Genomic DNA, 27425 nt, shown 5'->3' with positions numbered 1-27425 from the left:
CCTGTCTTGTGAAATATGAATAACATTGCGAGCGATTTTAGTTGTAGTTTGCCTACATTTCCACAAGAGGGAGGTAACTATCACAATAAGCCGCGCTCGGCAGAGCGGCCGCTGTACCGTACTTCCGAGTATACGGGAAAAAGTGGCTTGTTAAACAAATGCGCTTTCCGAAAAAGGGAAAAACCCGCAGAACAGGGAGGAAATAGCTCTAAGAATGTGTCCAGTCTCACTTCTCTCTTAATCATTCTCGCAGAATCTGGCAGTCTGCGACATCGAGTCCTTCCTGTTCTCTGTCCTGCTCTTTCTGGTTATAGGCGTTAGCTCACCACCGTCTTTAATTCCCTTTGTCCCGATCAAAGTAGCCAAGAATGATTGTTGGGCAGCATCACTGGCGTTGAATCAGATAAAGTATCTTTAACTACTTGCTTTAATTTTTCTTAATAAATGAAGAACCGGGTACACACCAAGACAGCACTGAGACAGGCACTTGCGTTCACGCCGATTTGAATGAGCTGGGTGCCTTTGCTGTGACTGGCGGCCCGGGACTCGGGGCGGGGTCGTGGTCGGGGGCGGAGAGGAGTCGCCGGCAGCGGCGCTGCACAGAGAGCCAGTCAGTATCCGCGCCCAGCAGCATCGCTTCATACCCGCACCTGCCCCGCGGCGGCGTGGACACGCTCCTTGCCGGCGCGTCCCCCCATCGGTGGCCGGAGACGTCTGTCAAAGACATATAATTTCAGAGGTAAGACATTAAAAGGGTTGATTTATATGCACGGGGGACGAAAAGCGGGGGTATATCCGTGCCTTGGTGTTTCATGTTTCAGTTTCTGCGGTTTTTTCAGCATTCATGAGAAAGTGTTACGGGCACTTATGGCTCTCCGCCCTTCGGCGCTGAGAGCGCAGGGAGCCGGATACATTCAACGGCAGTCGCTAAGTTTTGATCTTATTTGTTTAGAGCAGTTTGTAGTTTTTTTCTTAAAGGTTTCCTTTTCTAAAAAGCAAAACTTTCTTTGCAAATGCCTCTCGGTCCGTGTCCCCCCCGCAGGGCGCCGTGACGAGCCGAGGGGAAAGTTTACACGAAATCCGATTAAGGGTCGTGTATGTAAAATAATACACCCACCTTCTCTGTTCACTACTTTTGGCTGATTTAATACTCGCACTGATTTCTGAACACTAGCAACTAAAACAAATGCTTCTGCGCAAAGTTTTTAAACTTCACAGCAACTCTTAAATTTGGCGGGTATCATTAACTTCGATCGTTTATTGGAAGTCCATTAGGACTTTTTCTTAAATGCTTTTTTTTGTGTGAATTTGAAGTAACTTATGATTATAAAGTATTGTCATAATAAAAAAAGACCAAAATAGTGGGCGCAAACGCTGAGCGGACGCGAAGTGACATGACTATTCACTGCATTAAATGCAGTAATTGTACCGTGCCCTAGGATTATATTATCTTGAATGGCGTCAGGAAATTCGAGCATTCAATATTGTATTTTGAAAGGGAGCTCATTATATGCAGAATACACAGTAACTCAGTGTGCAGAACTACAAATGTGATGCAGAAGGATCTGTGGAGCTGAAAGGGCTTGTGTGCGCCGGCGTCCGCCCTTTGCCGGGCAGAGCGGACCTATAACACCCAGTCAGCAGCAGCCACTATCGGCCAGCTGACAGGAAGGTCTTTTTGGGCTGAATTTTGAGGAACACATTGCGCTGAAATATGTAGAAAGCTTCAAACTGAAAGCTGCAGCTTGCAGTCATGATGAGGTGGTTTTACCAGGTCATGGCACTTCCCCCAGTCGTGCCCGGTGGGGCTGGACAGATCTGCTTAAGTTGTGCACCTCCTGTCCAGCTGCAGGGATCTGCTGTCCCTCTGATCTGTGGCTCTAGGGGGTAGGATGCAGGATGCTGCAGCTTAAGGGTGGAATGGAGATGCAGTTGAGGAGCAGAATGGACCCCAGTGCTGGTGGTTGGCAAGGCCATGAGCGCTAACAGTAACACAGGACAGAAGGCATGATGTGACAGTTTAGCCTTGAGTCGCCTCACTTCCTGTTTCCTTGAGAGGTCACTTCCTCACTTGAGCCACCCAGCTGTATCGGAAGCGGTAGGGTGCTGGGTATTGAATTGTGGTGGTAGATGAAGCCTGACCTTTATTTAGTTTTTTTTCTTTGACAAAACTGAAGAATGTATGTAGGGCCGGGAGGGACCTGGAGTCCCCTGATTGAGAAGCTCTCAGATTACAGCCCATGTGCAAGTTCAGTGCCAAAGACAGCTGAGAACCCGGATGGTCAGGCCTGGGGATTCGCTGTTGTACCATTAAGTACCATTTACTGCCAGTGGCTGACATGTGAGCACAGAGTCTCTCTCACTGCTTCATGCTATGTTTGTACCGGCTGTGGTTATCAGCGTACGTTTCCCGGCATCTTGGTTAGGGAGTCCCCAGCCTTGTGCCCTGAACTTGCTGGCACGGACTCTGGGCTCGCCGTGTGCTGGGCGATGGATGGATGAAGAAAAGTGTGAATTCTCAGGCTGATGTAATATTAGCCTCTTTTTGAAATGCACTGCGGTCAAGTTGTACTTCTGTAACGGCATGCAGAGTTTGGGTCTCTGCGAATCGCCTCGGCTGTCGGGCAACTTGCCGGGGGGGGTGGGGGTGGGGGCGGTTTCTGCGGTGGGGGAGGTGGTTTGTCTACTTCCTGTGTGCCATCTTGGAGAAAGTGGGGATCCCTTCAGAAGTGCTTTAAGGATGCTGACAGGAGTTTATGTCAGCTGTGTAAATGGCTCTTGTAGTGTGTGTGTGCTCTCTGAGTAACTACACGTTAAATCTGGGTCTGCCTTTTAAAATTCAGTTTTATTCTGATAGCCTTGTTCTTTCTCTGCGGTACCGAGCGGCTGTGGTGGCCTTGGAAGGTGCTGTCGATTACATTTGACTTCTTGTTGTTATATGTGGCACTTTGAGGACATTATAAAACCCTCCAGTCACTCTGTTCCGGCAGCCAATCCCGGGCCTCTTCGAACCCCTGTGCTCTGCGAGGGGTCCCTGTTACACTTTGTCCCTCATTCTCTCTCCCCCTCTCTGTTTGCCTCGTCTCTCTAAAGGAAATGATGACATCATGTGGAAAAAGGAAGTCGTTCTTCCCGAGACACCTGGCTTCCTGTATTCCCAGCACTTCCTGTATTCCCAGCACAGTTTCCCATTGTTCGCTGCCCTTTCGCTCCTGCCCTGTCTTCACTGCGTGTGTGTGCATGTGCACCGGTTTGCGAGGACAGCACCCTGACAGCTCACTTCCCGGTGTCCTATCACTACTACGCCACTCAGAAACTGTTTCCTGTTTTGGGGGTGGGGGGGGGGGCAGTGGGATTTCCTGCTCTGCTGTGGGCCGTTGGGACGGAGTGAGAGTGAGCGTGAGGCTGGGAGCATGGGGGGGAGCAGGCAGAGAGGGGAATGACCATGAAGCCGCTTCGCAGTCTGTAGGGGGAGTCTTGCCCTGAAGGCGTCTCAGCACACTGATGAGCGTTTTTACCCATAAACACCGGAATGCTGAGCCTGGCGGCCCCTCCGCTTGGGTGGTGGAGGCCAGCCGAATGTCCCCAGGCTCCCCTTATCGGCACAGACACACCCTTTCCTGAGCGTCTGCCCATCCAGCTGTGAACAGCAGCTTCCTGTGGGACGTGTGAGCAACGTGCTGGTGACGACCGCGGCCCCCTGGTGCTGGTGTCTGTGTGTGTGTGTGTATGCACATGTACCTGTCTGTGTCTGTCTGCATCTGCGTGTCCTGTGTGCGTCTGTCTGAGTCTGCACACGTTACCTGCTGAGAGAAATCGCCGCCCCACAGAGCTGTGTTGCAGCAGCACAGCTTGTCAGGTTTCAGCTGTATGGGGACTGTTTGCCGGTGAACCCCGAAACGGACCAGACCTGTGGCCGAGCTGGCAGGCTGCATTGTGACAGGGGGGGGGGGGGGCTGGTCTCTGACACGATGTGAGGAAGTTGCCGTGTGTGTGGCTCTTGCGGGTGGTTGGTTTCCTCACACCAGGCTCCCAGAGATGGCCCAACTGCACCACGGTGGTGTCGCCGACACGCCGAAGCACCCAGCCAACACACACAGGCCCGGAAAGGGGTCTAGGGTTAAATGTCAAGGTCATACTTCGCCATTTCAGCTTTTGCTGATCTAAAATTGGGAGTGAGCAGAGGTCTGCTGATTGGCTGGCGATTTGATCCAGCTACGATGAGAGCTTTGACAGTCACAGCAGATTTCACACATCAGAAGTTCCCCACCAAGGCCAGACACCAGGCTGCTCACCTTGAGGCTGGTTAGTCCGTCGCCACGTTCTTGCTTTGTGTCAATATGTAAGGCAGCATTTTTACATTTATGCTCATTTCTGGAGTGTGTCTCTGCACACCCATGATGTGAATCGGAGGGGGGGTTCAGCTCGCCACATGTTTTTAAACCCATCCCTAATTATAATGTTCTCTATGGTGTTACCATGGTGACCAGCTCCTCCCCCCCTGCCTTGGCTGTGGGGGGGGGGGGAGGGGGGGCGGTGGCTTACCCTTGTGTTGGAGTGGTCTTACGAACGCCATGGCGAGGAAGGGTGGCCACAGAGGGGCGCTGAAGAGCCGACTCACAGACGCCTTTTCTCCGGGCTCAGAGCCGCAGTGAGGAAGAGCACATGGCCGTTTGCTCGGAGGGGGGAGATGCTGCTCCCTGCCATCGCCGTGGTGCGGCCCAGAGGCGAGGCAGCACAGGTGTCGCCTAACTGGGCGACTTGTTAAGGGTCGAGCGTGAAATAGCGATGCGTTCAGGCTGAATTTGCTTGAATGGATGCAGGGGCCACCTGCTGGCACGGCACGTCGGCGTGAAACAGTGTGACTCTTGCACGAGCATGTATGTGGCTGCTGTCAGTGTGATGAAGGTTGTCGCTCGTCCAGTGATCCCTGCAAACAGGAGGCCTTATTAAAATGAATAAGAGAAACAGCAGCTGAAGCTCTCTGACTGTGGTTAGGGAGGATCATACCCTGCAGAGCCTAAGCGCTGACCGGGCCGAGCATCTCTCTGTCCGTCTCTCTCTCTCTCTCTCTCTCTCTCTCTCTCTCACTCACTGTCTGTCTGTCTCTCTCTGTCTGTTTCTCTGTCTCTCTTTCCGTGCATTGGTCAGTCCCTTTGTACACCTTCCCCTTCGTGCGCTAGCTTCTCTAAATGAGCCTCGGACGTCCTCATTGTGCATCAGCCCATTGTTACATGGCAGCAGAGCTGTGTGCAGAGATCTGGCTGCCACACACCTGCAGTGTCAGTGGGGAGGGACTGGAAGGGTCAGCACAGGATAGTCAGATGGGGGAGGGGCTGGAGTGTCCCCCTGTCCAGGCACTATTCTAAAGACACACCCCCCACCCATTTTTCCTCAAAAGTCACCAGTTGCTGCTGTAGGTCTCTGCAGCCTTGCATTGCTTGTTTTTATTCGACAATTTGCATCCTTTTTACTAATTATAGGATTTGGCAAAGACCACCCGAATCAATATTGATTATTTGTTTGTCGAATCGATATGTGTTGTGATTTTTAGTAGCTTTTGATGGTCTACATTTAAAGTAAAGGCAAGGGCTGTAATGGTAGCATTCACTGTGTCCCAGTGCATCACAGTACATTACAATACAGTACTGTATGTTACAATACATTATGGTAAAGTACTGTACATTACAGTACAGTGCATTACAGTATAGTGCATTACAGTACATTACAATACAGAACCTTACTATGTATTACAGTGCAGTATAGTACAGTGCATTACTGTGCATTACAGTACAGTACAGTGCATCACATCACAGTACCACATGTTACAGTACCGTACCGTACATTACACAGTGCATTACAGTATAGTGCCTTACAGTACATTACCGTGAATCACAGTACAGTACCGTATGTTACAGTACAGTATAGTACCGTACATTACAGTACAGTGCATTACATTTCAGTACAGTGGATTACAGTACAGTACAATACAGAACCTTACTGTGCATTACAGTACAGTATAGTACAGTGCATTACTGTACAGTACAGTACCATACATTACAGTACAGTGCATTACAGGGCATCACAGTACAGTACCATATGTTACAGCACAGTACCATACATTACAGTACAGTACAGTGCATTACAGTACAGTACAGTACAATGGATTAAAGTACAGTGCATTACAGTATAGTGCATTACAGTACATTACAATACAGAACCTTACTGTGCATTACAGTACAGTGCATTACAGTACAGTACAGTACAATGGATTAAAGTACAGTGCATTACAGTATAGTGCATTACAGTACATTACAATACAGAACCTTACTGTGCATTACAGTACAGTGCATTACAGTACAGTACAGTACAGTACAATACAGAACCTTACTGTGCATTACAGTACAGTGCATTACAGTACAGTGCATTACAGTATAGTACATTACAGTACATTACAATATAGAACCTTACTGTGCATTACTGTACAGTACAGTACCATACATTACAGTACAGTGCATTACAGGGCATCACAGTACAGTACCATATGTTACAGCACAGTACTGTACATTACAGTACAGTGCATTACAGTACAGTACAGTGCATTACAGTACAGTACAATGCATTACAGTACAGTGCATTACAGTATAGTGCATTACAGTACATTATAATACAGAACCTTACTGTGCATTACAGTACAGTGCATTACAGTACAGTGCAATACAGAACCTTACTGTGCATTACAGTACAGTGCATTACAATACAGTGCATTACAGTATAGTGCATTACAGTACATTACAATATAGAACCTTACTGTGCATTACAGTACAGTACAGTACCATACATTACAGTACAGTGCATTATAGTGCATCACAGTACAGTACCATATGTTACAGTACTGTACCGTACATTACAGTACAGTGCATTACAGTACAGTACAATGGATTACAGTACAGTACATTACAGTATAGTGCATTACAGTACATTACAATACAGAACCTTACTGTGCATTACAGTATAGTACAGTGCATTACAGTACAGTACATTACTGTACAGTACAGCACCATACATTACAATACAGTGCATTACATGTGAAGATTAAAAAAAAGCTGCAGAGTGCAAAGAGTGCTTGATGCCATCTTTTGTGTAAATTCACCATACTAATTGTAGTACACTGAAAACACTCTTTGAATGCTTTATTTCTGTGAGTAGGGTCTATATCTCTTCTTTCTGAAGGTGGAAACACACAAACTCCCCCTGCAAGGGGGTCAGTATGATCCCATGGGGCATAAGCTGACCGTGAAGGTCACTGATCTGAGTTTGATTCACCCCAATGAATTTCAGTTCAATACGCACAATGAAACGAATAAATACATTTATTAACCCCCATCGAAACCTAAATTCCAACATAGGTGTTCAGCACGGAACATATTATGCTACTTTTGGCTGTGAGTTGGTTACAGCTAATGCTGGTCGCCATCTGTTATAATGGGCAGTTTGGGGAATTACACCATGCGCTGGTAAGACCGTGACGGGGTGTCGGCTCTGTCATACCCATTGACTTATATTTACTGGACCTTCTATCAAGTGACTGCAAGTGCAACAATTTGACGGCCATATTGGGGAAGTCGAAGCAATGCCTTCACACTGCAGCCTTTGGCTGCAAAAACAGGCGTGGATCCTGCTCCAGGGACACAACCTTCCACCAGTTAGTGTGTTTACAGATCATTGTGTATTTTTATATTGACAGTCAATGTGATATTGCTTTGCAAACATTCAGAATAGTGTTGGACGATGTACATGTCATAATTTCCCATACAGTATGGATTTTTTTATAGCATGGTTGAGACGACAGCTCTGTGTGTATAATGTAATAAAAATATTTTTCCTTATGTTTCATTCATTTTTCCTCTCAGTAGCCAAACATTTGATAGGAAGTTATATAAATTACCACATGATAAGACAACTTCTTACTTGTGAAACTTCACAAATAGGCACTAAAATGCAAGATCATCAAACCTGATTTCATGCATTAGTACAAATTTTTATCCAAAATATTTTTTCTACAAATGGATCTTCTGTCAAGGGGCACATTCATGTTTTTGGTGCAGTGATTAGCACTGACGCCTTACACGTCTAGGACCAGGGTTCAATTCTCTGCCGTGACTCCATGTGTGTGGAGTTTGCATTCTCCCCGTGTCGTCTGGTTTCCCCCCACAGTCCAAAACATGCTGACGTTTATTGGAGTTGCCCAATTGCCTGTAGGTGTGTGAGTGTGAGTGACTGGTGTGTGAGTGTGAGTGAGTGTGCCCTGGTATTGGTTTCGCGCCCCATCCTGGGTTGTTCCCTGCCTTGTGCCCGTAGCCTCCGGGATAGGCTCCGGACCCCCCACCACCCTGAATAGGTCAAGCAGCTACAGAAAAGGGATGGATGGATATTCTGTCAAATATTTCTAATAATATTTCTATCAAATAGAAATCAAATAATATCTATCAAATGTTTTCCTTCAATATGCAGAAACATTGTAATATTTGCAGTTAAGTTCTCAAAGCTAATCCACACCCCGCAACATGAAAATTACTAAAAACGAAACAGAAAATACAACAAAAACAAGCAAAAATAAAATCTTGTGTGAACATGTGACTTCTACAATGAATTGAAATACTTGATCCAAACACATGAATGTGTGTGTGTGTGTGTGTGTGTGTGTGTGTGTGTGGGGAGGGGGCAGACAGCCAGCCAAAAGTCTTGTATTTGGGTTGGTTACTTATGGTTAAGGTTAGGGATGGGTAGAGGTTAAGGTTGTCGTAATTGGGATTAGGGTTTTCTCCATAGAAATGAATGAACAGTCCCCATTTAGATAGGAAGACCAACTTGTGTGTGTGTGTGTGTGTCTGTAAACCACAAATCAACATGAACCAAATCGTGGTGCATGTTGGCACCAATGACATAGGAATGGGCAGAAGGGCTGTTCTGCAAGATAAATTTATAGAAGTCGCGGATAAGCTCAGAAGCAGAACATCCACGGTGGTATTCTCTGGAATACTTCCCGTGCCACGTGCAAGTCAGGCAAAATTAGCTGAGATAAGGGGATTAAATGCGTGGCTAAAATGGTGGTGTAGGAAAGAGGGGTTCAGGTTTATGGGGCACTGGAAGACCTTCTGGAACAGGTGGGACCTGTTCAAGCCGGACGGGTTGCATCTGAACCATAGGGGAACCAGTGTATTGGGGAGGCGTATGTGCAGAATAGTTGAGGAATGTTTAAACTAGGGACTGGGGGGGCAGGGAGGTCAGTTAAGAATTTATGTGGGGAGAGACGGAAAGCCCAAATAAAAATTAAAAGTAGACACTGTAAAAGGCCTACCATTAGTGGTCTGTATTTGAATGCTAGGAGTATTAGAAACAAAATTAACGACTTAGAGGCTTTAATTTCTTCAGACAATTACGACATTATAGGAATAACTGAAACATGGATGAGTGACAATGATGGTGATGAATATAATATGGATGGTTATACGTTGTTCCGTAGAGACCGGATAGGCAAGAAGGGAGGTGGTGTTGCAGTATACGTAAAAGGAAACTTGCAGGCAAGGGATCTCACTGATAAAAATAAAAATTCAGAAGCTGTATGGATCAAACTTGATGCTAAAGATTCAAATGGCCTAATTGTCGGGGTTTGTTATAGGGCACCTAATGTGGCTGTAGAGGAAAGCAGAATATTATATGATGATATCAGGATTATGAGTAATAAAAATGATGTGGTGGTTATGGGTGATTTTAATTTACCTGGGATACAGTGGGACACAGTCTCTGGCTCTTCTGTAAATGAACTTGAGATGGTGGAATTAGTACAGGATTGTTTTTTTACTCAGTTTGTTAATACTCCTACCAGGGGAGAAGCCCTTCTTGATCTCGTTTTTTGTAATAACCAGGATAGGATTGGAAAATTAGAGGTTTTAGACCCATTGTACGGTAGTGATCATAACATGGTTAAATTCGAGGTTAATTTTAGTGTCCAAAGAGCAAAGTCTAAATTAAAAGTATACAATGTTAGGAAGGCTAACTTTAATGGTATGAGACGGAAATTAGAAACTGTAAACTGGACAGAGTTAAATAGCAAAACAGTAGAAGAGGCATGGGAATTTTTCAAAAGCACATTGTTGCAAGTGCAAGAGGACTTCATACCTGTTTCCAGCAAAACTAAATCTAGGAAACGACAACCAAGGTGGTTTACTAAGGAAATTAAGAATAAAGTCAGGAGGAAAAGGGCTCTGTTCCACAACTGGAAAATAACTAATGATTTCAAAATCAAGCAGGAGTATCTAAGTCTACAGGCAGAGTTAAAAAATGACATTAGGCTATCAAAGAGGGATGTAGAAAGAAAAATTGCATTGGAGGCTAAGCATGACAGTAAAGGTTTCTTCCAATATTTTAACTCCAAGAGAGCACTAAAAGCTGAAATCACTAATTTACAGGATAGTAAGGGCCTTATAATTGATAACGAAATTGATATGGTAAATGAGTTTAATGATTATTTTTCAAGGGTGTTCACAATAGAGAACACAAGTAACTTACCACCAATTAATACGAATACAGCATCGTCTATGACCAATATATGTATAACTGAGGTTGATGTGATACTAAGCCTAGCTAAACTCAAAATAAATAAATCACAGGGGCCTGATGGCATCTTACCTTTAGTCTTGAAAGAGATGAGGGATATTATTAGCCAACCTTTGACTTTAATATTCCAGAAATCGTTATCTGCGGGTGTGGTACCATCAGATTGGAAGCATGCTAATATAACACCCATATTCAAAAAAGGGGATAGAAGTAATCCGGCAAACTATAGGCCAATCAGTTTAACTAGCATTACTGGAAAAATAATGGAAGCTATAATTCAAGTGAAAATGGTAGATTACCTAGATGCAAATAACATTATAAAGGATAGCCAACATGGATTTAGGAGAGGTAGATCCTGCTTAACGAATCTGCTTGAGTTCTTTGAGGAAGCTACAAGTGAAATTGATCACAAAAAGGCCTATGATGTGATTTACTTAGATTTCCAGAAAGCCTTTGATGTTGTCCCCCACAAACGGCTCTTGTTAAAGCTTAAAGCTGCAGGAATTTTAGGAACTGTGGCAGCTTGGATCAAAAACTGGCTAACTGATAGGAAGCAGCGAGTAGTTATTAGAGGCACTATGTCACAGTGGGCCTCCGTTTATAGTGGGGTACCGCAGGGTTCAATTTTAGGACCACTATTGTTCCTAATTTACATTAATGATATTGACACGAATACATACAGTAAACTGGTTAAATTTGCAGACGACACTAAGGTGGGCGGGGTAGCAGATACTAATCTAGCAGCAGAGAGGCTCCAACGGGATCTGGATTTAATTAGCGAATGGGCTGATACTTGGCAGATGAAATTTAACACAGATAAATGTAAGGTAATCCATGCAGGGAGCAGAAATATACAGTACAGATATTTTATGGGTTCCACTGAAATAAAGGTAGCTGATTACGAGAAAGATCTCGGTATGTATGTTGATGCTTCCATGTCCCACTCTCGCCAATGTGGGGAAGCAATAAAAAAGGCGAACAGAATGTTGGGTTATATCTCTAGATGTGTGGAGTTTAAGTCAAGGGAGGTGATGTTACACTTATATAATTCCTTGGTAAGACCCCACCTAGAATACTGTGTGCAGGTTTGGTCACCATACCTCAAGAAGGACATTGCTGCCTTAGAAAAGGTGCAACGAAGAGCTACGAGAATGATTCCTGGTCTTAGAGGAATGTCTTACGAGGAGAGGTTAGCGGAACTGAATCTGTTCAGCCTTGAGCAAAGGAGGCTAAGGGGGGATATGATTCAGGTCTATAAGATTCTAACGGGTCTGGATGCCGTTCAGCCAAATGACTATTTCAATATTAGTCTAAATACTAGAACTCGTGGCCATAAGTGGAAATTAGCGGGAGAACATTTTAAAACAAATTTGAGGAAGCACTTCTTTACACAGCGTGTAGTCAGAGTATGGAATAGTCTTCCTGCTATTGTAGTGGAAGCTAAAACCATGGGTTCCTTTAAATCAGAGCTAGATAAGATTTTAACAACTCTGAGCTATTAGCTAAGTTCTCCCCAAACGAGCTTGATGGGCCGAATGGCCTCCTCTCGTTTGTAAATTTCTTATGTTCTTATGTTCTTATGTAAATATAGACTAATACATATAACTGTAGGCGGTCTCTTATTTGTATGATTTTTGGCAGAAGATTGTGTGTTGCTTACGTTGTTTACATACAAACAATGGATGGAGTGACGTTTCCAAGATGGAGACGTGCTATGCAGCTATATGGCCTAAGGCTGGAGACTCGCCTGTCGTGTAGTAAATGTCCGTCATTCATTGTGCTGAATTCGGATATGTTGATAGAAATATCCAACTTATTTGAGACAGCGCCATTGGAGTTTGAGTACAACTGGAATGAGGCAGAAACAGCCAGTGCAAACTGGCCTCCCTGTGGCATTGAAGGCGTTTGTAACAGGAAATTCAGGCCCAGCTAAAAAATCATCACAGCTAAAGGGGCGTTTATCGCTATAGATACGTGACTATACTCAGTAGCAGAGAACATGTGATTTAATTCATAATGATTGTTATGAGCCTTATTTTTCAAGTTTAATTTATTTTACATATTTATTTTTTACTGTGCACATAAGGGTCCCTTAGGATTTGTTAATCAGACACGTCGGCAGACAGATTGCCTTATGTTTGGTTTACAGCTGTTCCTGAACTGAGTTTGCAGTTTTATTAATAAACAGCTTCCACTGTTGTACTCATATCTATGTGTCCGTTGACTTAGAATGCAAGGTATGCTGGAAAAGTTTTTGGACATGCTTGCTGTATCATGATATGTGAAGTGGTGATGTCCGACTCTGGAACGAATCATTCGTTTTGAATCGGTCTAACTGGTTTTCAAATCTAAAAGAATCAAACTTTTAGAATCCAAAGATGAATAAACACTTAATATAAATAACGTGGTTCAGAAGAACAGAGATCTCCTCTGGTCCTCGCTTTGGTCAGTTACTTTATGGCAAGTGTGTTCTTAATATGTTTAATAATATTAATAATAATAATAACAATAATAATACAAACTCTCACTATTCATACTTGCAGCTGCAGCAGTGTGAGGCAACAGGACAGCCCCTGAGTCACTGTGCTGCAGGACTAGCAGTGCTGATTTTGTCATGGGGGTGGCTCAGTTGGTTAACTGTTACCTCACACCTCTGGGACTGGCGTTCAGGTTCTCTGTGTCTGTGTGTCAGCCTGCTCTCCTCATACAGGTCCAAAGACAGACAGGCTAACTAGTGTCACTAAACTGCTAGTAGCATATGACTATGAGTGGGTGTGTATGTGCCCTGTGAAGGACTGGCATCCTATCCAGGGTGTTCCCTGTACTATGAAGGACTGGCATCCCATCCAGGGTGTCCCCTGTACTGTGAAGGACTGGCATCCCATCCAGGGTGTCCCCTGTACTGTGAAGGACTGGCATCCCATCCAGGGTGTCCCCTGTACTGTGAAGGACTGGCATCCCATCCAGGGTGTCCCCTGCCTTGTGTCCTAAGCTGCCTGGAAATGACTCCATGTCTCTCCTGACCAGCATAAACTGTTGGACGGAATCATTCATGACATTTTATATTTACAATTATTTATTTAGTAGAAACCTTTGTGCAAAATACTACACAAGTGAGGCAGATAACACATTACAAGCATATTGCGGTCAAGGATCCCACAAGGCACCATAACGTCAGCAGAAGTGGGACGGGCTACTGCATCCAAGACCACAAACCCGGAAAATTCAATCCATAGCCGATAAAGTTTTGTCTAATATCGCCGGTGCTGGCAGTGAAACAACTTATGTCAGCTGATTAGCAGAAAAACAGCACATCTTTTTTTAATTCTATGGAAAACAAAAGATCGATGTACTGGTCATATTTAATAATACATTATAAACATATCACAGGTCGAATATATAAAATATTTAAGTGGTGAAGAGATCATGAGGCAGACAGCAAAGATCAATGTTTAGCAGACTGTTTTGTTGCCTTAAAAAGAGAGCGAGAGAGAATAAACTCACGTTCCCAGACTGTGGAGCCTTTAAGGAGACAAAAGTGGATACAGGCAGTAGAGACAAAACGCAACAAGTCATACTCTGAGAATTTCTTTTTGGTTTGGCAGCTTCTAAAAACTTAAAATCCAAAACAGATCACAATAAATCCAAAAAATTGAATGAATATGAACCTTCACTTTACTTTCACTTTCACCTGTGTAACCTTTGTTCTCTTTTGAAACCAATGGAAACGCGGGCCGGTTCTCAAAAGGCACCAAGCGAGAACCAGCCCAGCACCGGCACCGGCTCCTTGTTGGGGGAACCGAGGCACATCTCTCGCCTTAAATAAGTGGCACTTGACCAGTTACTCGACCAGGTTAAAACAAAAATGTGTGTGTATGCTGAGGAAGCCTGTGTCTGAGGCATCGCCTTGGTAATTAAAATATGATTATGACGGATTCTGCTAACGTTTTGAAAGTAGTGTGGATAGGCTGTCGTCCTGCCTCCGTGCACTGTATGCATACACCCCTGGTGGGCAGACGTACTGGTTATATTCCAGTTCCTGGGCTTGATGATGAACAGTAGGGAATGGTAGCAAAGGCTCCAGGAGAACATCTGGAGAACATGGGCATGGTACTGCTCTGTGTAGGAGGAGGAGCAGGAGAGGTCAGGAGAAGAGGGGCAGCCTCACAGAGAAACGAACTGAGTACAATCCAGCTGTACACACCCCACCCACAATGCTGGTGTGTGTGTGTGTGTGTGTGTGTTTCATTGTGTGCATTTCCTCTCCATTGTGCTGTTCTGGTTCGGTGAGATTAGGGGACAGTCAGTAGGGTGGGGGCATGTACACTCCTAACTGGCCGATGTAGCAAATTCTGTCCTGCAGGAGGCGCTGTCCTGCAGTGCTGCACTCCGATGTTTGTGCAGGAAGCGTCCCGAGGGGTAAAGCCCACAGCCCTGGTTGGACCTGGGGGGGCTTTTCAGCTGCACAGATTTGATGGCCTCTCTGTCCTTGGGCCCCGTCGGCCTCCAGGAAAAGGCTTGGGAGGCAGGGGGGGGCATCAGAAGGGCGGACAGGAAAAGGCCCCAGAGCCGACTTCCTGTTGTTCCCCTGATGGAGAAAGATAGAGGGAGGAGGGAACTGACAATAAGAGGAAGGGGGCTGTGTGTGTGTTTGTGTGTGTGTGTGTGTGTGTTTGTGTGTGTGTGTGTGTGTGTGTGTCTGTTTGCATGCGTGTAGGAGAGAGAATTTCTACATGCGATCATTCATGTAGAAATACAGCAGAAAAAAAATACTGTGTGTCAATCTCCCCCCCCTCCTCCGCTGACACGTTGGCCGCCCTCCCCCCGTGTCTGTGGGTGTTTGCCAGTCTGCTATTTGCCTCTGGGCACTGAAAGGGGAAGTCTGCCGGCTTTGTGTGACATGGCGGGGGTGCTCTTCTCTGCAGGGACTGGCCAGCTGTCTGCCGTTATGCAGTCTCTGCCTGCACTCACACCGCACGCTATCGCCATCGCCTGGCCGGGCTGATACGGCATGAGCGTGGCCAAGCCACCATACCATCCCTGTCCCAAGCCTGTGGCCTGACTCAGTCCCTCCATGTCCCCTGTGTCCCTAGGTGCTGCTGCCCAGAGGAATGCTGGAGGACAGATGATCTGACGGTGAGGCTCAGGAACCTGGTGAGTATCCCCCCCCCCCCATTGTGCCTGTAACCCCCCCAGCAGGAGCTTTTCGCCTGTACCGCTTAGGTCGCGGCTCGTCAGAGAGGCTCACTGTCACACTGCTTCAGTCACCTCCGCCCTGCGGCTCGCAGTCTGACATCATTCAGCAAGAACAGCACTTTTACATTCACTTTAATAAACGGGACGTGGTTCTCAGCGGGACGGAAAATGCTCAGCTATCGTGTAGGATCATTTCCTGACCAGTTACTTTGATGTTCAGTTGAAATAATATGCCTAAAACAAGAAAAAACAAGTAATTTCATACAATGTTCAATGATTAAAATGTATTTAACCTTAAAACACATCATATAATTCACATGTATAGGAGAGATTGTGATCCAAACCCAGTTAAATACTCAGTCCTATGTGATTTTTAAGCTCTGCCTGGGGTCACAGCTGAGGAGCCCCAGTCTTCAAACTCCTCATTCACAGCTCCCACAGTAGAGATTGCTCCTGTTCCACTCCTGTCCCTCCGCCTGTCCTGCTCCTGTTCCACTCCGGTCCCCCCGCCTGTCCTGCTCCTGTTCCACTCCTGTCCCTCCGCCTGTCTCGCTCCTGTTCCACTCCTGTCCCTCCGCCTGTCCTGCTCCTGTTCCACTCCTGTCCCTCCGCCTGTCCTGCTCCTGTTCCACTCCTGTCCCTCCACCTGTCCTGCTCCTGTTCCACTCCTGTCCCCCCCCCTGTCCCGCTCCTGACCCCTGCTTGTTCCATTTGTCCCGCTCTTGTCCCCCATCAGTCCTCCAGTCACTCTTTCCAGACGTCATCTTCTCACTGCCGGCCCCCTGCTGTGCCCCCCCCCCCCAGCTGACCTACGCCCAGGCCTCAGCAAATGAGGGTGGATCCTGGCAAATTCTTCATGCTCCACTTAGATATTTTGGTGTGGTTTCCTTCAGGTTTTTTTTTGTTTGTTTCTACTCAGATGTTAAGGGAAAATCCAAATTTGGCCTGTGAGTTGTTTGTATCGGCACATTATGAGCCAAAGCTGGTGGGGGACATCGGTGAGGGTGTTGTCACACTTTGTCGGGGGAGGGGGGGTCGCATGGTAGATGTGTGTGTGTGTGTGGGTGTGTGAGCGCGCACACAGGTCCGGGGCGGTTTCAGTGTTTGCACGCAATAGTGTTAAGCTCGCATCACACGATTGGGTAAACGCGGCATCTCCGGTCAGTCGCTCAGAGGCGTGACGATGTACGTTTAGCCTGGAGCGCTTTCTGAAATCTGCTCATCAGAAGCAGGTCGGTTCAGGGAACATTTCAAATGATGATGGAGCCCAAGAGCACAGAAGGTGTTGGCACCTTCTCTCCCTCTCTCCTCAGTAACATTTCTGGTGGGACATGGAAGGTGTCTGTCCACAGGTCTGCAGGCTTGTGGTCCACAGTGCTGCTGTACAGCTGTGAATAGCTGTTTTCAGTTGCAGGTTTGTTGCTTTCAATTTAGCAGGCATTTTGTATTTGATGTTCATTTCTGTTAATTTCCTGTTGCTGCTGGAGTGTGGGTTCTATGCTAAAATAGTCCAGCTCAGTAGCAGAGCATTTTGAGCACCAACTAACCAGGCAACTAACTAGGCTTTACCAGCAGTCGTGAGAAAGTCAATTCTTCTGGAGGGCTAACATATCCGTGTGTTATGGGGCAAGGGAGTAGGAGCTTTCTTAGAGATTTTACCAGCAAGGGAAGGATCCAAAAGATCGATCTCCCTGTGAGACACTGAGATGCTCTCGCCTCCATAGTGATCACAGCTCAGGGGTGTCACCATTAACCAATTGTCTGTCCTCAGACGAGCCCCCCCCCCCCCCCCCCCCCGGACTTCACCGTGCTCAGGGCACTCCCCTCATTTTCAGACTTGGTTTAGCCTGTATGACGCTGAGCACTGTCTCCCCCTGTCAGTGTCAAGATGGGCTGCTCCCAATGCAAGCAGAAGAAATCCACCAAAGACGAGGACAACCCCGTCACGTCGGCCTGCGATGCTGGTGTTTCGGCACAGGTCTTGCCCCCGCGCTATGGGCCAGACCCCACCCACAACCAAACCGGATTCATCCCGGACTTTAACAGCTACCCCAGCCTGACTAGCCCTGCCCAGCCATTTGGCTCCGCCTCCATAGGCACTGCGCAGACGTGGGGAGGGGGCGTCACATGTAAGACCCCGAGTGTGTGTGTGAATGCATACACGTCCGTGTGCACAACTGTGAGGCCTTGTGATGAGCGTGCACAGGCCTGTTGGCATGTGTCAGCGTGCTGCTGTGTGTGCCCGTGCATGTGCGTTTGTGAGCATGCCTATCTGTGATTATTCAGCGTCGCTGTTAAACACTGTTAATATAGTGCAGGATGTCTGCGTGCGGCCTGTAGATGTGGCTGCATATGTTCAAGCTGAGGTTAAAGTGTCACATGGTGCTATGTGATGAATGGCATGTTACAGCAGAGTGACTTTGAGTGAGCTGGGTGTTATAAGATCAGATAAGATGAGACACACGTTATTAACACGGGGAGGGGGAGTTTGTCCAGTTTATTTTGATGTTGTGGGGACCATTTTTCAGGTCCCCACAAAGATCTGTGAATGCAATCAAAAAACTAAAAATGCCAAAAGTCTCGTATTTTGTTTGGTTACTTATGATTAAGGTCATCATGTTGGGATTAGAGTTTTTCCCATAAAAATGAATGGAGAGTCCCCACAAAGATATAATTACAAACCTGTGTGTGTGTGTGTGTGTTTGTACACACCCAGGTGGAGGGGTGACTCTCTTCATTGCCCTGTATGACTATGCTGCCCGCACTGAGGATGACCTGTCCTTTGTCAAAGGCGAGAAATTCCACATCGTCAATAACACGTAAGGATTCGTGAACACGCGTGTGTGCGCTCTCTTCTGGCAGCCTGGTCTTGGCACTTTGTTTCTGGGGACACTGTCGCCTTGGTAACCCTGGTGCGTGCATGTGCTCAGGGAGGGGGACTGGTGGGAGGCCCGCTCCCTGGACACGGGCAACTCGGGTTACATCCCCAGCAACTACGTGGCTCCTGTGGACTCCATACAGGCTGAAGAGTGAGTATCCCACCCAGGCACCTGCTGCAGAAGGGACACCAAGCAGACGCAGAGATAGTAATTGCGCCAAGAACCATATACCCAGCACCTGAAGGGGGAGCCAGATTCACACTTGTTAAGCAGTAACACTTACACACTAATCAGTATAGCGTAACAAGGCTAGACGATATTCATCCACCCCCAAAGATTGACTGGGATTAGCTGGTCATGTGACCCTTTTGCCCCCCCAGGTGGTACTTTGGGAAAATGGGCCGGAAGGATGCCGAGAGGCACCTGCTGGGACAGGGGAACCCCAGAGGAACCTTCCTGATCCGTGAGAGCGAGACCACTAAAGGTGCATACTGTAAACACAGCACTACTGAGCACTCGCATCATTCCCGTGCACATTAAAAAACAGACCTGCTCTCTAACACCCCTTCCCCACATGCACCATCCCCAGGGGCGTACTCTCTGTCCATCCGTGACTGGGACGACACAAAAGGGGACCATGTCAAGCATTACAAAATCCGCAAGTTAGACAATGGCGGCTATTACATCACCACCCGCACGCAGTTTGACACGGTGCAGCAGCTGGTGCAGCACTATACAGGTAAGACCGGCTGACCACCTCGAATGTCCTCTTACTCGTAGCAAGGTAAGCCTGAGACCAGCCCATCACTGTGGCACAGGCTCCCGTTGGCCAGCCATGTTTGGCCTTCAACCTCACAGAGCTGGGGCTGTCAGTCGATTAATTTTCTTAATCACGATTAATCACAAAAACTGCCTGATTGTGCGATTAATCACATATTCAATCATGTTATTTGTTAATATACATTGCAATTATGTTCACCTACAGGACAAAATGTATTGCTGTTCAAATACATTCATTATCAAACAAATAAGGCAGTAGCTTGCTATTGTTAAAATAACTGCTCAATTAAATAAACAATAAAGAGGACAGCAGGATGTTCCCTTGTAGAAAATCTATAACAGGCTCGACTTTGTCTTAAGTATAAACTTTATATCAAAATTTAACAACACAAATAGTAAATATGTACTATAACTGTCTGTTTAAGGGAAAGAAGAGAAACAGGCTGAGCAAGTTACAGTACAAAGTAATGTGAAACAGCAGGGAGAAAATAAAGGGCAGATTGAGGCTACATTACAGTGATAGCAACGGTCGCTTCTGCATTCCTTCAATGCAGTCAGGCAGCATTATATTCTACAAATTTGCATTTGTGGATAAAGCACACGGCCAGAGTAACTGTTAATGAGATGTCAATCGAATTGAAGGAGTGGCAGAAAAGACAAGAATGTTTCTATATATGTATTTTTTTTACCTACTTATGAATACCTTTATGGGTGAAATTTGAAGACTCCACTCTGAGTTTTAAGCGCTCACTATTCCCAACCATGTAAGAGATACATTTGTAACGTGTCACAAAATGGTGTGATAAAAAGCAAGGGACTTAATTTTGTCATTAACGGATTTGTCGTTTGCCAAATTGGGCTTCCGGTTAGAAATATAAGGAAGTGACTACGGTATCGCATTGTCCTGACCCCAAACAGGACTGTACAGTAGGCTGTGTGAGTGTGCGTCAACACAATTTAAACAAATAACGCATTATCATTATAAAAGTAATCGTAGGCATTAACTATGACAGCCTTAGTCATAACATTATGTTGGGCTCTTACATCATCTCTCTTTGCATATCTTGTGCTTTTTTAGTTTCCCATGTTTAAATGTGTCTTCGGCGTAATGATGCTTTTTTTAAAAGTGCAGACTAGGCAGGGAAAAGCTGAAAATGGCTTTAGGGTTGTGAGGTGACCGAGTGCAGCGGCGTTAAACCCTGTTCTCACCTGCTTACCTGCTATTGTCTCTGTCTTGCCCCGACTCCTCTCTGCCTGCTCTTCGTATGTGTCTGTACTTCCACAGCGGACACCATGGCGTCTTTGGATGTCACCTCGTTGGTTGATTGTATCTGAGGTCATTATTGCATTAGCTGGTGCAGACATTTAGCTTAGCTAACTCAAGCCTGCGCATATGGATGGCTGTTAGATTATAAACATTTCTACCACTAACTACTTTCTATCAGCTACGGCTTTTCCCTTTCACAGTGAACCGTTCTCTTCCCGGCTATAGAAGGTGTCACGTGAGCCCGCCCGTCTGAAGATTAGACAAACGAACTTGCAGCTTTGGGCCCCTCTGCTGGCGATGACCTGCCACTGCATCCTCCCTTGCGGGGAAGCGTTTTATCCCCAGACTGCAGCAGTGTGGACATAATCCTCATTATTTGTTTGCTTAGCAGATGCCATCATTGAAGGAGACCCTCATCCCTGTAGCTGTCAGAGGACCGTTCATCTACTGCTTTCATATATTTTCCAGTTAACAGGATGTACAATGTGCATGCATGGGGGGGAGGGGGGGATTCACCAGGTTTTCTCCGTTAGCCTTAATCGTGTTAGGCTGTAATCTGTAATTACAGGATGTGAAAACGTTTAAGGTCCAAGGAAGCAGTGCATTCCTGCACCCGTCCGTCTGTCTCTCTGTCTTTCTGTCCACCTGTCTGTCTGTTGATGTCTCTGGTTGTCCATCTATCTCTCTCTCTTTCTCTCTCTCTCTCTGCCTATGTAACGTTTTGTACCTCTCTCCTGCTCCTCCTCCGCACCCTGCCTCTTCGCCCTCTGTCCTGCGGCGCCCCCTACCTGTCAGATCGCGCTGCAGGCCTATGCTGCCGCCTGGTGGGCAGCTGCCAGCGTGGCATGCCCAAGCTGGCCGACCTGTCGGTCAAGACCAAGGACGTGTGGGAGATCCCACGCGAATCGCTGCAGCTCATTAAGAAGCTGGGCAACGGGCAATTCGGGGAGGTTTGGATGGGTAGGATCAATGGCCGTGCCTGGGGGGGGGCAGGCGGCGGGGCCGGCGGGGGCAGTAGGCGGAGGGGGAAGCCAGCCTCCGGGCTGTAATCGACCCCTTTAAAAATGAGGGCGAATCCGAATACTGGTGGGTAATAGAAACTGGAGAGAAACAGGAGACACTGCAAAGGGATTCTGGCGGGTGATACTCAAGATGTACTATACTCACTTTAAAGTATACTATACTCACTTTAATGTGTAATATACTCGACCTGAAAGTAAAGATGTGGGAAACATAAGCAAACTAAGGAACAGCATTGTAGATGATCAACACAAATTATTTAATATTTTCAACACTGCCCAGTATATTTTGCATAAAGAAAAATCAGACTATTATTCCATTCCTGAATATGTAGAAGTACTTTTACATATACAGTATATAAAATCTATGTATTATATTGATGCATTATTATGTACCATATATAAAATGGCTTCCTCTGACCTCAGCTATCCGCCAGCCCCCCAGAGCCCCCCCCCCCCAAAACCTGCATGCCTCTCCATTTCACCCTCCACCATCCTCTCCCTTCGGCACTCCCTCATCCCCAGGTACTAACGACGGTCTGTGCTACTACCTGACCAAGCCGTGCCCCACAAACACCCCGCAGACGCTGGGCCTGGGCCGCGATGCCTGGGAGATTTCCAGGGACACCCTACAGCTGAACCGCAAACTGGGCCAGGGCTGCTTTGGGGATGTCTGGATGGGTGAGACACGAACACAGAGACTAAGAGGGGGACAGAGACCGAGACGAAACAGCGTTTGTCCCGCAGTGTCCATCTCTGTTCCACAGCGTTCTGCAGTGTCTGGCTCTGTCTCGCACCGTCCGGCTCTGTCCCACAGCATTCTGCAGAGTCCCGCTGTATACAGCTCTGTCCCGCAGTGTCCGGCTCTGTCCCACAGCATTCTGCAGAGTCCCGCTGTATACAGCTCTGTCCCGCAGTGTCCGGCTCTGTCCCACAGCATTCTGCAGAGTCCCGCTGTATACAGCTCTGTCCCGCAGTGTCCGGCTCTGTCCCACAGCATTCTGCAGAGTCCCGCTGTATACAGCTCTGTCCCGCAGTGTCCGGCTCTGTCCCACAGCATTCTGCAGTGTCTCGCTGTATACAGCTCTGTCCTGCAGTGCCCGGCTCTGTAAAACCTCTGTCCCGCAGCGTCCGGCTCTGTAAAACCTCTGTCCCGCAGCGTCCGGCTCTGTAAAGCCTCTGTCCCGCAGCGTCCGGCTCCATCTCACAGTGTCCTGCACTGTCTGGCTCCATCCTACAGTGTCCGACACTACACACTGTCCAGCTCCATCCTACAGTGTCCCGCACTGTCCGGCTCCATCCTACAGTGTCCGACACTACACATTATCCTGCACTGTCCCACAGTGTCCCACACAGCGCCTTGCTCAGCCCAGCTATGTGTGTCAGTGTCCAGTGCCCAGCCGTCTCTCTCCCCCCTCTCCACCCCCCACCACCATGACCACCACCACACATTGTTGTGTTGTGTTTCCTGTTGTGAGGCTTGGACCCAGGGGGTGGGCAGTCTCCCCCGTGCTCAGCTCAGACTACCAGGGGCGCGGAGCGCCGTCCTCAGGGCGCGGCCCTACTGCCCCCATCGCCGTATTTGGCATAAAGTTTGTGTCTGCAGACAAAATTACACAATGCTAACAAAACGTCTAACAAGTCTTGATATATATAATTCAACAAAGTCTGTGCTTCCATTTACACAGCAAGCAGCAATGATTAGGTAGACATTTACACATGTAAGAATTTGTTTGCATAAATATACCGTGGTTACCCTTTCTTTACACTTTAAAATGCTTAAGTCCAGCGGTCAGTAATCAACGCATATGTCAACATGCCTGTTTAGGGAACACATATACAAATATATATACAAATATATGCAACACAGTAATTTGGTCCAGGCAAATGATCAGATCACTGAGGAAAAAGAGCAGAACACAGCAGCTTAATCTTTATCTTAATGTCACCCACATCACGGCTCATCGACAAAAGGCCCACCTCTAATCTAGAACCTTCTTCAGAGCTGGCCACTTAGTGACTTAGTGCCTGCTGTCTTTGCAAGGGCCTCGAATCTTAATGCAGAGAATCTGACAGGATCTGGTTTCCATGGTGATCGGCACCGCCGCACCAGACAGGTGGCAAACTTCCCGTTACCTAAGATCTGGTGACGAAGGCTGCCTGGCTGTGCTTTTTTTTAAATAGTATTTAAAACACCTTTGTTTTGGGAGGCCCATTAGCGCGCTGGGTGCCGTTACGCAGGCTTTTCTCTTTCGGCCTGAAGAGCGCCCCCCGGTGGCCGCCCCCTTTCAGCAGTCTGAGCTAAGCCGGAATGGGAGCCCGATACTGCCACAAACCCTCTGGGTGCAGGCTGGGCAGCAGCCGAGCTAACCCCGGTGCCCCCCCCCCCCCCCAGGCACATGGAACGGCACCACCAAGGTGGCGGTGAAGACGCTGAAGCCGGGCACCATGTCGCCCGAAGCCTTCCTGGAGGAGGCGCAGATCATGAAGCGGCTTCGGCACGACAAGCTGGTACAGCTGTACGCCGTGGTGTCCGAGGAGCCCATCTACATCATCACCGAGTTCATGACCCAGGGTATGGCGCCCCCTGCAGGCCCTCGTCATCGGTGTCCAGTGAATAAGCCAGAGGGAGAGCTCTGCATGACTCAGAAGGGCGGATGAGAGAGACAGCACGCCCGCATGCACACACACACACACACACCCAGCATGCCCGCGCGCATACACACACACACACACACACACCCAGCATGCCCGCGCGCATACACACACACACACCCAGCACGCCCGCGCGCATACACACCCAGCACGGCCACACACACACACACACACATACACCCAGCACGCCCGCGCGCATACACACACACACACACACACACCCAGCACGCCCGCGCGCATACACACACACACACCCAGCACGCCCGCGCGCATACACACCCAGCACGGCCACACACACACACACACATACGCACGCCCGCGCACACACACACACCCAGCATGCCCGCGCGCATACACACACCCAGCACGCCCGCGCGCGCGCACACACACACACACACCCAGCACGCCCGCGCGCATACACACACACACACACACACACACACACCCAGCATGCCCGCGCGCATACACACACACACACACACACCCACCACGCCCGCGCGCATACACACCCAGCACGGCCACACACACACACACACACACCCACACCCAGCACGCCCGCACGCACACACACCCAGCACGGCCACACACACACACACACACACACACACCCAGCACGCACACACACATACACACCCAGCACACCCACACACACACACTCTCCACCAGCATGCACAATTTATATTCTTATCATGATAGGGATTCTCCATTCATTGCTATAGGAAAAACTCTAATCCCAACGACACCCTTAACCCTACCCAGCCCTAACCTTAACCATAAGTAACCAAACAAAAGACTTTTAACATATTTAGTTACTTAAAGGCATTCACAGATTTTTTACAAAATTGAGGTTCGTATTGAGGGGACCTAAAAAAATGTCCCCACAAAGTAAAAAGTATCAGGTATTTACCACATTGTGGGGACCTTTGGCCTGAGCCGAGCCGGCCGCGTCGGCGCACCGCCAGCTACACCCTAAGCCTGTCTTCGTGCTCTAGGGAGCCTGCTGGACTTCCTGAAGGATGGAGATGGGAGGGATCTCAAGCTGCCCCAGCTGGTGGACATGGCCGCTCAGGTATGCAAACACCAGCTGCTTCTGCACCCCCCGTCTCCTCCCCCGACAGGCAGCCTGGTGCATTATGGGTAAGCACGTGGGTCTGGGTCTTTCAGGAAGACCTAGTAAAATGGAGTCTCATTCGTGTCACCTACCCCCAGGTGCACCGCGCACCGCCACTGCACCCACCCCCCTCCCAGGTGACCCCCCTCCCCCCCCCCCCCAAACACCCGGCCATGGTAATGAGGATGACGCGCCGTCTTTGTGTGCGCTGGTGCAGATCGCCTCGGGGATGGCCTACATCGAGCGGATGAACTACATCCACCGGGACCTAAGGGCCGCGAACATCCTGGTGGGAGACAACCTGGTGTGCAAGATCGCCGACTTCGGGCTGGCGCGCCTCATCGAGGACAACGAGTACACGGCGCGGCAAGGTAAGCCACCGTCCTGGCTGGGTGGGGGGGACATCCGGGGGGGGCGTGATGCGTCCCTGACCGCCGGCACCCCCTGTCTGCAGGAGCAAAATTTCCCATCAAGTGGACGGCGCCTGAGGCAGCGCTGTACGGCAAGTTCACCATCAAGTCCGACGTGTGGTCCTTTGGAATCCTGCTGACTGAGCTCATCACCAAGGGCCGCGTGCCGTACCCAGGTGAGCGCCCGGACGTGACCCGCACACACACACACACACACACACACAGAGCCCGCCTGAACGCTCACGCTCGCCGTCCCCCAGGCATGAACAACCGGGAGGTGCTGGAGCAGGTGGAGCGCGGCTTCCGCATGCCCTGCCCACCCGGGTCCCCGGCCTCGCTGCACGAACTCATGCTGCAGTGCTGGCGTAAGGACCCCGACGAGCGCCACACCTTCGACTACCTGCAGAGCTTCCTGGAGGACTACTTCACTGCCACCGAGCCACAGTACCAGCCGGGCGAGAACCTGTGATCCCCCCCAGCCCCCCCAGCTGATGAAAAGTGCCCCCTCTCAAGCTTTGCCGTTCCTTCCCACCCCCCCCCACGCCCTCCACCTGCATGGCTGTCCGGTCAGACCTCTGCGATGGACACTTAAAGTGAGCAGGACGTTTATAACCCCCATCCTCTGCGGAAATGCTCTGCCTACGGATCTTGTTGCTCGGGGATCTATTGCTTAGGCTTGTCAAGGACAATATCTGCCGAGGCTCAATTACTCTGGCCTGTAGAGGACAGCGTGTTCGGGACAGAGGAGAATGGCCGGCAGTGGGAGGATCGGTGACGTTATCCCGCTTTCGGCTGAAGTTTCTCAAAAATGGCCTTGTGGTGTGGGAAGGATTTAATAACTGCAAAACTATACTCCTATAGCATTTAATGGTTATTTGATATTTTATTACAATATGATTAAGAAGTGATATAATTATTTAATACATTCTCTTGGCTTCCTTATCTTATCCAGTCTTCACTGGAGAGCCTCGCACCCCAGGCAGTCAGGAGGGCCTTGGGTCACATGACCAAGTCACTTTCACACGCTCACCTGACTGGCAGGGGGTGATGCCCTCCTCTTACTGACACACAGAATGTTATGTGTTTCAGATTGAGAGTAATGCCCTTCCTTATCCAGAGGAACGAAGAAGAGTAGTAACAATTAGGGTTAAACGACAAGGTCTGGCGCCCCCTCTTGGGCTGGAGGCCTTCTGTCGTTCGATCCTCTGTGACAAAGGTCACAAATGACAACTAATAACTATACTGTATGTGGTTTAACTCCTGTTGGATTTTTAACGCCTAAGTATGTTTAATATTCCAAAGTTTATATCTGAAATAAGTTTATTTGGTTTTGTTTACAGCCCTTTTCTTTGTGGCATTGAATCCTGTCTTTAAATGAAAGCCGTCTTCCTTAGTGTACATTTTGTAAAAGAGTTTTCACAGAACTTGAAGGGATCAGAATATTATTTGTATGGCATGTTGTCTTGGAAGTAAAGCCTGTAAGCTGTG

At 48.1% G+C, this 27425-nt stretch overlaps 1 protein-coding gene across 4 annotated transcripts; it reads left to right on the top strand.

Annotated features, from left to right (window-relative positions):
* Window positions 1–229: 229 nt before the first annotated feature.
* On the top strand, window positions 230–27425 carry yrk (Yes-related kinase). 4 transcript variants are annotated; one of them, XM_072705997.1, is made up of 14 exons: window positions 230–739; window positions 15714–15774; window positions 17130–17230; window positions 17698–17945; window positions 18533–18635; window positions 18747–18845; window positions 19076–19179; window positions 19285–19434; window positions 21538–21702; window positions 24157–24336; window positions 25409–25485; window positions 25745–25898; window positions 25982–26113; window positions 26198–27425. In XM_072705997.1, the coding sequence occupies exons 4-14, from the start codon at window positions 17705–17707 to the stop codon at window positions 26404–26406; spliced, it is 1614 nt and encodes a 537-aa protein (XP_072562098.1). In that variant the 5' UTR covers window positions 230–739; window positions 15714–15774; window positions 17130–17230; window positions 17698–17704; the 3' UTR covers window positions 26407–27425. The 4 variants fall into 4 exon arrangements, with proteins under 4 accessions (XP_072562098.1, XP_023659654.1, XP_023659653.1 ...); XM_023803886.2 differs by lacking the exons at window positions 17130–17230; window positions 21538–21702 and adding an exon at window positions 22287–22442; XM_023803885.2 differs by lacking the exon at window positions 17130–17230 and having other exon boundaries at window positions 231–739.

Source organism: Paramormyrops kingsleyae, chromosome 23 (genome assembly GCF_048594095.1).
Source record: "Paramormyrops kingsleyae isolate MSU_618 chromosome 23, PKINGS_0.4, whole genome shotgun sequence".
Lineage (NCBI taxonomy): Eukaryota > Metazoa > Chordata > Actinopteri > Osteoglossiformes > Mormyridae > Paramormyrops > Paramormyrops kingsleyae.
Note: the sequence above shows the minus strand (reverse complement) of the source record. Positions and strands in the feature narration are given on the sequence as shown.